Raw genomic sequence first — 14,393 nt, 5'->3', positions numbered from 1 at the left:
TATATATTATTTTACATATTACATATATATTTTTACATTAATTTATATTTATTTTACCTTTAACATAATATTATATTACATTTACATATATTATAATTTTTTTACCTTTACATATTATATTATTGGTTACATTTACATATATATTATATTTTTACATTAAATATATATTTGTGTTAATTACATATATATATATTATAATACATTTCATATATATTTATCAAGATAAATTTATATATATCATATAATATTCATTAATATTTTTATTTATATTTATGTATCCATATTTTTATGAATATTATATATGCATGTCTAAAATATATCATATTATATATCATATATATTTATATATTTATATATAATTTATATATATATTTTATATATATAATTATAATATATATATGTTATAAAAATATATTACTTTTATATATATATTATATAAAATATATATATATTATATATAATATATATATATATTATATAATTGATTATAAAAATGTATATATATGCATTTATATTTTCATGTATAAAATATATCATATTATATATATTTTATATCATATTATATATACATATCCTATATATATCATATGTATTTTTATATATCCATATATATACATATCATATATATAATATCCATAATATACATATCCATATATATACATATCCATATATATATACATATCCATATATATACATATCCATATATATACATATCCATATATATACATATCCATATATATACATATCCATATATATACATATCCATATCCGTATATATCCATATCCATATATATACATATCCATATATATACATATCCATATATATACATATCCATATCCATATATATCCATATCCATATATATCCATATCCATATATATATATCCATATATATACGTATATATACATATACATATATATCCATATATATACATATCCATATATATACATATACATATATATCCATATATACATATATATCCATATATACATATATATCCATATATATAGATATCCATATATATATAGATATCCATATATATATAGATATCCATATATATAGATATCCATATATATAGATATCCATATATATACATATCCATATATATACATATGCATATATATACATATGCATATATATACATATGCATATATATACATATGCATATATATATACATATGCATATATATATACATATGCATATATATACATATGCATATATATACATATGCATATATATATACATATGCATATATATATACATATGCATATATATACATATGCATATATATACATATTCATATATATACATATGCATATATATAAATATGCATACATATGCATATATATACATATTCATACACATATATATATATATATATCTATTTATACATATATGCATATTCGCATATATATAAAGACATAAATAAAAATAGTAATGCATATATATATATATGATATATATGGTAAATTGATCAAGATGATGCCGATAAACATTTGTACATCACATGCACAAGGTGTTAATAAATGTGAAATATAATGAATTTGTTATTTATTATAATGAGAGACATCTCTCGTGTCATATATACATATATAAAGTTTCTATTCCTCCCTCTCCACTTCAAAGAATAATCTTCTCCTCGCATAAGGTGTCCGAGATTGGCGTCCATCGTATCTCCTCGCCCTCCGGACCGCCCTCCTTCGGAAGATCACTGGACTTTCAACTGAAGGTACGATATGTGGTGCTGTTACAATTATTGGAGTTTCTGGCATGGCTTCTAAATATATAGGAACCATGTCTGAAAGGCTATCAATCACTGCAAGGTCTGATGTATTAGGCACTAGCGAGCTTGCAGGTGAGATCATTGTGACATGTGTGTCAAATATTTACTATGAGCTGATATATGAATCAGTTTGTTTGCCGTGGTGCCTCTTGCAGAAGTGAGGTCAAGGGATAATTAAGAGTGCTTTTCGGAATTTCGGCAGCTTTGATAGTGAAGGAATGGTAGATTCCGATATCGAAATATATCACCAAATGGAAAAGATTAGCTGCTTCATGAATACTTTTACATGCACTTAGATACAAGTATACAGCAATGATAATGTTAAAGACAGCTTTAATAATTACGACGATGGTAATGGACATATCAGAAATTAGATAAACGCGATTAAAGAAAAAAAAGTAATATGTGCGTTTGTGTGCATGTATTATATGTATATATAAAGCCCAGCATCCAATAATCCATCATCATCATTAGAATCAATAATCGGTTGACCTCTTCTGACCTAGTGTTTTCTTGACCTAGAGTGAGTAGCATAACATTTACTCAGATTCACAGAGGGTGATTCCCGGATACGGTTGACCTCATTTGACTCGGGATCCACATGATATAGAACATCTAGACAAAACAGATAGGCCATGCGATAGATATGCAAAAAGTTAGCTGCTGCATTGATACTTTGACATGCACTCAGACACAAACACACAATAATGCTAATGATCATTACAGTGGTAATTATGGTGATGGTGATAAAGGAAATAACAGCATTAAAAGAAAATCGATTCCAGGAATAAAGAACCGGGATATATATGTAAATATTGATAAGGAATTATAAAACTAATTGTGCATCTGTTCTTCAAATGAACAAGGAATACAAATTTAAAAAGTCATTTATTATAATGAAAGAAACAATACAAAATACACGCTGATAAAGGTAATAAACATTCGCACTTCAGATGCACAAGGTGTTAATAAATATAAAATAAAATAAATGTTACGCTGATAGAACACTTAAGGTTTCGGTGAATAAAACAATCAAGTCTTAATACTAATGGTAATGGTAAGTTTAACTTGATTATGCCGATAAACAGCCAAAGGTAAAAACATCCGTCTTCATAAGCACAAAGTTGTCAGTTATTATAATGACGAGGCATCCCTCGTGTTATATATACATATATAAAGTTTTCTATTCTTCCGTCTTCACTTCTAAGAATGATATTTCCCCCCCATTAGGAGTTCGTTCGGGCCCATCGTATCACCTCGCCCTCTGGACCGCCTCCCTTCGGAAGATCACTGATGGTACGTTATTTGGCAAACACAAAAGCGGTCTCGTTGGTGATTCATACCGTATTTGGTGTTGTTGGCCTCCAGACATGTAGGATTCACGTCGAGCCGTGAAAGACTCTCAGTCAGTGAAGAAATGGAAGATTCCAATATAGAAAATATGAAATACGGGCGAACGATGATTGCAGGAAAGTTAATCGTATGTTTAGTGGAGTTTAAAGCAATTGCACATTGAAAAGGTATATCCCCCAGAATGAACAAGTTGACTGTTTTATGACTGATTTGACATACACTTAGATACAAGTATATATTAATGATAATCTAGAAGATAATTATATAATTATTATGATAATGATTATGGAAGTAACATAAATTAGAGAAACTCGATTAACGGGAAAATGCCAGATCTAGATATAAAAAGATACGCATATAGGAATATACTTGTAAAATACATATGTATGTGTGTGTATAAATATTATATGTATATATAAACCCCAGCATCCAGTAATCTAGTAACATCATGGGAGCCGATTCCCATAGTCGGTTGACCTCTTCTGACCAAGTGTCTACTTGACTTAAAGAAAATTATAATTATTATCATAATAATGATAATGAAAGTAACCGAAAGTAATAAAAAAGCTGCATCTAGATGTATAGAGATACGGACACATTTTTTAAATATGTCTATAGTAATCTAGCATTATCATTCCCATAGACGGTTGAACTCTTTTGACCTATAGTGATCAGCATAACAAGGAACTCAGTATTACAGGGATTCATCAGAGGGTGATTCCCAGAATCGGTTAACCTCATTTGACTCGAGATCCAGAGAATTTAGAATAACAGTTGGACCATGCGATGGATATACATTTCTAAGTTGTATCTTAACCTTTTCCATTTGGAGATATACATTGATTCGAAGATATATTTCCTTATCTCTCTCACCACGTCATTACAAAATGTAATAAACCTTGCACTGGTTAGTGGATTGTCACGTGTAGCAACTGTCTACAAAGAGAAGGAAATTGTTCTCTCGTTATGAGAAAATGGTAGATTTAACTCGACAATTTTGATAAAGAATGATACAGAGCAGTATCATTTCTAAAAATAGATTATAAGGCATCATTACCATGGTAACAGTCATTTGCCATTCAAATGCCCAGGGGATAAGGAAAAGGCAAAGTAGAAAAAGGACATTCATTCATTGAAATGAGAGTCGTCTCTTGTCATATATTTACATATAAAGTTATCTATTATATTCCTCCACTTCAAACAACAATCTTGCATAATGAGTCTGAGATGGCGACCATCGTGTCTCCTCGCCCTTCTTCGCAAGATCACTGAAGGCATGATACCGCATTGTTTCTCCTCGCCCTCTTCCGGAAGACCACTGGTCTTTCAACTGAAGGTACGATATATGGTGTGGACTGCAGTGGATTGATTGGCGGTATTACAGTAATTGGAGATCCTGGCGTGGCCTATCAACATTTAGGGGTCATGTCTAGGTGTGAAGGGGTATCAATTACATCAGGGTCTGTCGTACAACTCACTGGCAAGCTTGCAAGGGATATAATTGAATTGCATGCATTGAAATTTCATGATGACCTTATATTCTAGTATCATTATTAGAATGAAAGAGACATCGTATCTCCTCGCCCTCCGGACCGACCTCCTTCGGAAGATCACTGGACTTTCAACTGATGATACGATATGTGGCGTACACAAGAGTGGACTCATTGGCGGTAACAAATTATCTGGTGTTCCTTCCACGGCTTCAAAACATATAGGAATCATGTCTGGATGTGAAATATTATCAGCCATTGGTAGGACTGGCGAGGTTGCAGGTGAGATCATTGTTAGTTGTGTATGTCAAATTTTACTAAGAACTGATATATGAATCATTTTCTTTGTCGTGGTGCCTCTTGGTGAAGTGAGGTCAGAGGATAATTTAAATTGTTTTCAGCAATTGCGGTTGCTTGGACCGTGAATGAATGTTAGATTCCTATATCAAAAATATGAATTGAGTTTCAAATTGCACATTAAAAAGATAAATCCCCCAAAAGCTTCACGATAATGCTTACGTCCAGGATAATTATGGTGGTAATGATAAAGAAAATAACAGCAATGAGAGAAAATTGGTTACAGGAAAAAAGAAACCGGAATTAGATGCAAATGTAGATATGCACACATTTGTTTGTGTTTACATATAAACACACATACCCACGCTTGCATGTACACACGCATTTATATAGTGTTAGGATTAGGATACAGAAAAACCCGCTTTATGAAAAGACTTTTATATTGTTTATCATTCAGCAGTATTAGCCTAAAGTTCTCCAATACAGATAAAACACCACGACCTCAGCTTTAAACTCGATTAGAGAAGAAAACAGCTAAATAGCTAGTTTTAGATATATAGAAATACGCACAAAGGCGCACATTTCTATAAATACATATGTGTTGCATATATGTATATGAATATATATTGCATGTATATGTAAAGTATCCAGTAATCTAGAATCACCATAGGTGCCGATTCCTTTAGTCGGTTGACCTCTTCTGACCCAATGTCTGTTTGACCTATAATGAGTACAATAACCAGGAACTCAGTATTACTCAGAATCCTCACACTGCCTTCACAGAGAGTGATTCCCGGAAGCGGTTGACCTCAATTGACGTGGGATCCATAGAATTAGGAATATTTTGGCACATTTTTTAGCATTTCTTAGTACCATGCAATTTTATAATGAAATTAATTAGGCCATAAGGTAGATATACTTTTATATTATGTATACCTAGTGTAATACTAGAGAGTGTACAGCTAATGACAATGGTAAATTATATTATATATGAATAAGTTTTTATTTGTCGTGATGTTTCTTGTGACAGAATGAAGAAAACAGCAATGAAAGAGAGTCGATTACAGGAATAAATACGCCGGACCTATATGTAAATATACACACGCGCATTTGTGTTTGTTCTAAGGAGTTCTAAAACTACATTCTAGTATCACTGCCTTTGTAACAGTTATTTTTCTTATATGCACTAGGAACATAAAGTAAATACAAAATAATCAGTTGTCATTTATTAGAATGAAAGAGACATCTTTCGTGTCAAATATACATATATATAAAGTTTTCTATTCCTCCCTCTCCACTTCAAAGAATAATCTTCTCCTCGCATAAGGAGTCCGAGACTGCCGTCCATCGTATCTCCTCGCCCTCCGGACTGCCCTCCTTCGGAAGATCACTGGACTTTCAACTGATGATACGATATGTGGCGTACACAAGAGTGGACTCATTGGCGGTAACAAAGTATCTGGTGTTCCTGCCACGGCTTCAAAACATATAGGAATCATGTCTGGATGTGAAATATTATCAGCCATTGGTAGGACTGGCGAGGTTGCAGGTGAGATCATTGTTAGTTGTGTATGTCAAATTTTACTAAGAACTGATATATGAATCATTTTCTTTGCCGTGGTGCCTCTTGGTGAAGTGAGGTCAAAGGATAATTTAAATTGTTTTCAGCAATTGCGGTTGCTTGGACCGTGAATGAATGTTAGATTCCTATATCAAAAATATGAATTGAGTTTCAAATTGCATATTAAAAAGATAAATCCCCCAAAAGCTTCACGATAATGCTTACGTCCAGTATAATTATGGTGGTAATGATAAAGAAAATAACAGCAATGAGAGAAAATTGGTTACAGAAAAAAAAAAAAACGGAATTAGATGCAAATGTAGATATGCACACATTTGTTTGTGTTTACATATAAACACACATACCCACGCTTGCATGTACACACGCATTTATATAGTGTTAGGATTAGGATACAGAAAAACCCGCTTTATGAAAAGACTTTTATGTTGTTTATCATTCAGCAGTATCAGCCTAAATATATACATATATATATTGTTAAGATTAGGATACACACTTTCAACTTGTGTATAATGCGATGAGAACCGTTCATGCTAAATAGTTTATGAAAATGGTAATGGAAGTAACAGAAATTAGTGAAACTCGATTAGAGAAAAAAAGAATCTAGAAGCCACGGCTACACACATACACTATGCTGGATATTTATTTATTTATATACAGACCTACAGTGGATAAACTCATCACTTTCTATATATCCTGCAAAGGTTTAAGGCATATTCATCACTATATATATGTACAGAATTTCGTACGCAATGACAAACCTTTGTAGTCTCTACCTATTTCATCAAGGCTATGGTGAATTACACAAGTACTGTCCTAGCTAATAATTATGATACAAATGCGACAGATCTTGCACTGAAAGTGGATTATCACATGTAGCAACTGTCTATGAAAAGAAGGAAACTTATCTCTCAAGTGACAAAAAAATGATAAATCTAACTCGATAATTCTAATAAAGAGTGATACAGAGCAATATCATTACCACTGTAACAGTAAATTGCAATTGAAATGCCCGTGGAATAAGGAAAAGGCAAAGTAGCAAATGGACAATTGTTGTAATGAGAGACGTCTCTTGTGTCATATATTTACATATATAAAGTGATCTATTCTATTCCTCCACTTCAAACACCAATCTTGCATAAGGAGTCCGAGATTGGCGACCATCGTATCTCCTCGCCCTTCGCAAGATCACAGGACTTTTAACCGAAGGAATGATATAGCATGGTATCTCCTTTCCCTCCGGACCGTCCTCCGGAAGACCACTGGACTTTCAGTTGAAGGTACGATATGTGATGTACACTGCAGTGGATTGATTGGCGGTATCACAGTAATTGGAATTTCTGGCGTGGCCTCTAAACATTTAAGAATCCTGTCTAGATGTGATAGGATATCAGTCACTGCAGGGTTTGTTGTACAACTGACTGGCGAGCTTACATGAGAGATGCATTGCATGCATCAAAATTTTATGACGACCTTGCCGTGGTGTTTCTTGCTAAAGTTAGATCAAGGGATAATTTGAATGTCTTCAAGAAATTGGGAAAGTAGATTCACTGTGTCGGAATGAAGTATGGTTGAACGAATTGCATATTAAAAGACGTAAGAACTCAGTGCTAATGATCAGTGTAGTGATTAGATCAAGAAAACAGCAATGAAAGAAAATCGATTACATGAGAATAAATAAGTAGGATCTGTATACGCACGTACATATATGTTTGCTCTAAGGAATTCTAAAACTATATTAAAGCATCATTGCCGTAGCAACAATTATTTTTCTTATATGCACTAGGAATAAAAAGTAAATACAAAATAATCAGTTGTCATTTATTTTAATGAAAGAGAAATCTCTTGTGTCAAATATACATATATATAAAGTTTTCTATTCCGTCCTCTCCACTTCAAAGAATAATCATCTCGCATAAGGAGTCCGAGACTGCCGTCCATCGTATCTCCTCGCCCTCCGGACCGCCCTCCTTCGGAAAATCACTGTGTAGCGTTTACTTAGCTCTTTGGGCTATATATATTTTAGCATACACTCTACGGATCATTTCACCATATTTCAGTGTACTTTTATCTCTAATATCCGTCACCTCTGATTAATGCAGGAAAGGACTGAAGTGGTAGCGTGTAGCCCTCTTCCTTATTTAATTTAGGCTTAAGAGATGTCCATGTTAGGTGTTGCTTTCTTGATTATGATATGGTCCAGGTTTACGTAAAACATAAATGTCAAAATTGGCAAAAGTAACGTAAAAATTAAATTAAAGTTAAAGTAAAACAAGTAGCAATAAAACCCCAATGAACCCAACGAAAGACTAACGTAAAATCTAAGTAAACTACTTTAAAACCAAGGTCATTCACGATAAAATGAAATGAAATAAAATGAAATAAAAGATTCTAGTAAAAGTAAGATATTGAAAATGATAAAATACAAAATAAAAGGTTCTAGAAAAACTCAAAGTTACGGGTTCTGTATTTTACTGAAGGAGTGACAGCGTACATGAACATAACCAATATGAAAACTATTACCTTAATATATATGGCGTTTCTGATGTTCCCGATGTCGTGTTCCACCGCCTCACAATAGAAACAGATAATAATATCAAATAAATACACTATGAATTGCTAAAAATCGAAAAAAAAAATCTCTCTCTCTGACTTCGCTGAAGTCTCGGGCGTGAGTGGCGGTTTCTTCGCTATTGTTTGTGCCCTGCGCATTTTCACGTGCGCAGTGACATCAGCGCACATTGGCAATTATACTCACAGCCCCTTTTTCCCTTGCGCAAAATCGTGTGCAGTCTTGAGTTGTCCCTCGTGCATGTGAAATATTTAACTTTATACAATAATTGTAGCGCCTAATTGATATTTTCGGATATCTGCCTGCGCAGCCGCGCAGAGGGCACCCTCATCGGCTACGGCCAGCGGATGCGAGGGGAAGCTGAAGCATTTCACTCGCTACAACCCCTCCCATGGCCCGGTAGTGATGGTCGAGGCGTCGCCTCTACTCGTCCTCGAGTCTCGGATCTATCCCTAGGTCTGCTCCGGGCCCCGCCCATTCCGTATGGCGATTTGGCGCAGAATTTGACAAAACCATCACGGGGATCACGGCGACGAGACGACCATTCACGCTCCCAACTCTTCTCCAACTGCAAGTCGAACAAGCCTCATTTCTCGTCACGCACAGTCTATTATCTCTCCTGCTACAGCGCACGTTCAGCTGGCAGAAAGGAAAGTAACAGCCACAACAATCTGGAAATCTAGAACCCTTATGACGGCTTCCACGCATCGGCAGGACCTGCGAATATTCAAGGATAGTAATTATAAAGGGCATGTCCACTGAGCCGGCCCCTAAAGCAAAATAACAAGAACCCGTTAAACTAAATAAAATTTGCTAAATGCTAGATAAAAAAACAAAGCATAAAAACTAATTACCAGACCCGATACTAAAAAGTAAACTTTAAACTATAAAATAAAACAAAAGTAAAACTAAATGTACAAAAAGTAAAAAACAAAACAAAAGTAAAACTAAATGTACAAAAAGTAAAAAACAAAACAAAAGTAAAACTAAATGTACAAAAAGTAAAAAACAAAACAAAAATATGCAAACATAAATGTACAGAGGAAAAAACAATAAAATTAAGAGTAATGAAATGGAAATAAAACAAAGACAAACGTTATAAAGGAGGGGAAATGGGGGTAAAAGAGAGATGGATAAGGGCTAAAACGTATCAAAAGGATAATGAAAAAGAAATTAAAAGCTAAAGACTAAAAGTTGGAAAACATAAAAGTAAAAGAGAAGCATTTGAATTTGTACATAGGAAAGTATTTTGCGTTCATCTGGGGTGCACAGCTGACAACAGTAACACTTCGTCCGGATCTCTTTCAGAGTCGTCATATTGCCGTTCACTAGACAGACCTTCAGCAGAGGTACTCTGTTCACTGGGCGAATCCACAAACACTAATTCCTCTAAAGTTCTGAAAGGCTTCATCTGATTAGCGTGCAACCTGCGCTATTTTTACGGCGAATCCACATCCTTGGTGATATATGTCATTGGTCCAACACGCTTCAGGATACGAGCAGGGCCATCCCAACGAGGTCCAAGAGTCCTCCGAGGTCCAGTTAGTCTTCGGAAGTTTCTGTAAATAACTAAGGTACCCACATCCATCTTAGGAGTTTTCCTTCCCCTCTTATTATATTGTCTTGCCCAGGTTTCTTGAGCACGACGGGACGTCTCAATGGCAACGTGACGAGGTTCTCTCAGCGCATCACTAAAGCGTTTTGCAGAATCTGATGCAAAGGTGACCTCAATGGAGAGGACAACTGGAAAGTGACCATGATGACCCATAAGCAGATATAATGGTTGGTTGCCTATGGACCGGTGTATGCGCTTTTCAGTGCCAATCTAACCTGTGGTACATATTGGTGTCAGTCCAGAGGGTGCCGTTCTGTAAAGGTTGCAATAGCTTCTTTAAATATCCTGTTTGAACGCTCCACCATCCCATTTGCCTGTGGATGACATGCTGTAGTGAGATGAGTCTTCGTCTTCACTATAACACAGACCTTCTGGAATAATCTGTTTGTGAATTCACAACCACCATCTGTTTGTAAAAGGTATGGGGGACCAAATATTGTTACACATTCCCTAAAGCAGGGGTTCCCAAACTGGGGTACATGTACCCCCAGGGGTACATTTGCACGTTTCAGGGGGTACATTTGGTCTGAAGGAAATAATTACTTGCACAATACATGGTGTTGTAATCTGCACTCAGATTGCACTTTTCTCATTTTCTTTGTGTTGATTAGCACCACCTTTATTGAAATTTCTTGGGTGTAAGGTAATACCATTTGTTTTTATTATTATAAACCTCACATGGCTTGATCTGCAGTGTAGATCTGTAGGACTACCTGTACCAATCTAGAAATGACTGGTACAGGACGTGTTTATCGACGCGTCAGTGTCTGGCGGCTCACGCCTCACTGAGTGACTCAGACTCAGTCCTGTTTACACTCGCAGCTAGTGAAAGTGTGAAAACGTTTCTCGTTACTAACTCTCCATATCCTTGTTGTAAGACAGTGTTGCATTAAAAGTTCTATACATACAATTAAGAAAAACAATGAAAAGACATAAATATCTAATATTAATATATACAAAGTGATGTTAATTTTCTTGCCATGTACTTTCCGTGGCAGTAGCTATATTCTTATTCCTTGCATTGGAAACATAACATAAACCCAAAAAGTGCCATAAAACATCATACGGCCAGATCTGAAACCTAGTATGTGTATTTAATTCTTAGAGTAGATACACATACCTGGTTTCAGATGTGGCAGGATGCTGTTTTATGGCACTTTTTGGGCTTATTAGTTACCTAATATATTTTTTTCTATCTTTTAGAAAGGTAAATAATGATGAGTAAAAGAAGAAAATATTCAGAGACCTACTTACAGTTCGGGTTTACATTCGTAGTAAACAATGGTATGGATATTCCAGTGTGTGTACTGTGTCAAAAAACTCTGAGTCTGGGGAATGACTCATTGAAGCCAAGCCTACTTACTCGACATCTTGAGAGAGCTCATCCAGAGGTCAAAGACAAAGACCTTAATTTTTTTAAACGTAAAGAAGAAGTGTTAAAGAAGCAACGACTGGATCCAAGTGGGAGGATTTTCCAACAAAACAGTGCAGTGGTGCAGGCATCTTATGAAGTTTCACTTATGATTGCCAAACAAAAGAAAGCTCATACCATTGGGGAAAACCTTGTTCTTCCAGCTGCAAAAGCAATGGTGCGTTGTGTCCTTGGAGATGAATCAGAAAAAAAGCTCAACTCTATCTCCTTGTCAAACAATACAGTACAACGACGAATAGAAGAAATGTCACTTGATATTTTTCAGCAAGTGATTAGCGAAATTTCTATGTCTGAAAGTGGATTTGCAATTCAACTTGACGAGTCCACCGATGTTACAAATTGTGCTCAGCTACTAATGTTTGCTCGGTATGTAGGAAATGAAGGTATTAAGGAAGAGTTCTTAATGAATGCAGCCTTAGAAGCAACAACTAAAGGCGAAGATATTTTTCAAGTGGTAGATTCATTTTTCAAGAAACATGGTTTGAAGTGGGAAAATCTGAGAGGATGCACAACTGATGGGGCACCAGCAATGTTGGGGCGAAAGTCTGGTTTTAGAGCTCGTGTCATGGAAGTAGCACCTCATGTGACATTTATGCATTGCATGATACATCGGTTTGTTTTGTCATGCAAGGTTCTTCCTGCTGAACTAGCCAGTGTGTTATCACTGGTGGTCAAGATCGTTAACCATGTAAAAGGGAGTGCTCTTAACAGCCGATTATTCAAACTATTGTGTGAAGATTTTGATGGTAATCACAGTGTACTTCTGTTCCATACTGATGTACGTTGGCTTTCCCGAGGAAGTGTCACAAAACGTATTTATGAGCTTCATGGAGAATTGCTAGAATTTTTTCAACATTCCCACAAGTGTGAAGATTTCGTCACTTCCTTGAAGGATCATTACTTCATGCTTAACCTTGCTTATCTTGTGGATATTTTTGATGCTCTAAATATGCTAAACCAGAGTCTCCAAGGAAGAGATGTAACAGTTTGTGGCAGTATAGCTAAACTCAAAGCATTCATTGCAAAACTTCGACTGTGGAGGGGAAACATTCAGTCTGATACCTTGGCTATGTTTAGTAATGTAACAGAATATATAGATCAAAATCCACGATCTAAGACTGACAAGTTCACAGGATTAGTCACTGAGCATCTTATGAAGATGGAAGAAGAAATTAATAGTTATTTTCCAAGCCTTGATGGAGATGAATTTGTATATCTTAGGAATCCTTTCAGTACAGATGCTCAGGTGTTGCAGGCTGGGACAGGTAGGCAGGAGGAGTTGGTAGAAATGCAACATGATGATTCTGCATTACATGTTTACTCTGAGAAAAATCTGTGTGGTTTTTGGTTTTCAATGAGAAACTCATACAGACAGATTGCTGAACCTGCTATTCGAGCACTGTTGGTATTTCCATCAACATGGCTTTGTGAGTCGGCATTTTCAGTACTGTTAGGTATCAAATCAAAATACAGATCAAAACTCAACACACCTGAACATGATCTTCGTTGTGCAATTGCTAAAGTTTCCCCTCGTATCAGTGAGCTTGTTGCTAAAAAACAAGCTCACCCATCTCACTAGTTCTGTTTAGATTTGGTTACAATTGTTATCAATAATTCTGTCTCCATACTAGAGTGCATTAACATTTTTTTCCCTGTTTCTGCCTTATCTGCAGGACTGAATGTGTGTTGAATTGGTAGTGATCCATTTATGTTGAGTTAGTGCGATGCATTAAAATAAGAATACCTGAGTTTTGTTCATTAATGTTTTGGATAATAATAATAAAAAGGTATGTATTGTATGTGCTGGATCAAAATATCAGTTACCTTAGTAATTGCTTTATTTCTGTTTTCATCATTTAAGATGCCTATGTAATCTAAACATGCAGACTTAAATAATTAAAATATTAAAATGTCCTTTTTTACTATTAAGCTTAATTTTTAGTGTTAGGGGTACATGGGAACCTATAAAAAGCCTAAGGGGTACTGAGGAACAAAAAGTTTGGGAACCCCTGCCCTAAAGTAAGCATCTGCTACTACCTCAGCTTCTTTGGATGGAAGAGGAATCAACTGAAGGTACCTCGAAAGATGGTCTATTAATACAAGTATATACCTCAACCCGTTGCATGATTGTCCACAATCAATGAGGTCAGCAGAAACCTTCTCAAATGGTGCAGACACATGTGGGGCAGTAGCTAGTGGCGCCCTGTGTGGGGTTCCCTTCCGTCGTTGACATGTCGAACAAGCTGTGACATAAGCTTTCACATCTCGTAT

The 14,393-nt window shown here is 35.2% G+C and overlaps 1 protein-coding gene across 1 annotated transcript; it reads left to right on the top strand.

Moving 5' to 3' along the window:
* Positions 1 to 11,419: 11,419 nt before the first annotated feature.
* LOC125043042 (zinc finger BED domain-containing protein 5-like) lies at positions 11,420 to 13,701 on the top strand. The gene is made up of 3 exons (XM_047638995.1): positions 11,420 to 11,426; positions 11,513 to 11,563; positions 11,990 to 13,701. Exons 1-3 carry the CDS (start codon positions 11,420 to 11,422, stop codon positions 13,699 to 13,701), a joined length of 1,770 nt encoding a protein of 589 aa, XP_047494951.1.
* Positions 13,702 to 14,393: the final 692 nt, after the last annotated feature.

Source organism: Penaeus chinensis, chromosome 33 (genome assembly GCF_019202785.1).
Source record: "Penaeus chinensis breed Huanghai No. 1 chromosome 33, ASM1920278v2, whole genome shotgun sequence".
In the NCBI taxonomy this organism is placed as follows: Eukaryota; Metazoa; Arthropoda; class Malacostraca; order Decapoda; family Penaeidae; genus Penaeus; species Penaeus chinensis.
Note: the sequence above shows the minus strand (reverse complement) of the source record. Positions and strands in the feature narration are given on the sequence as shown.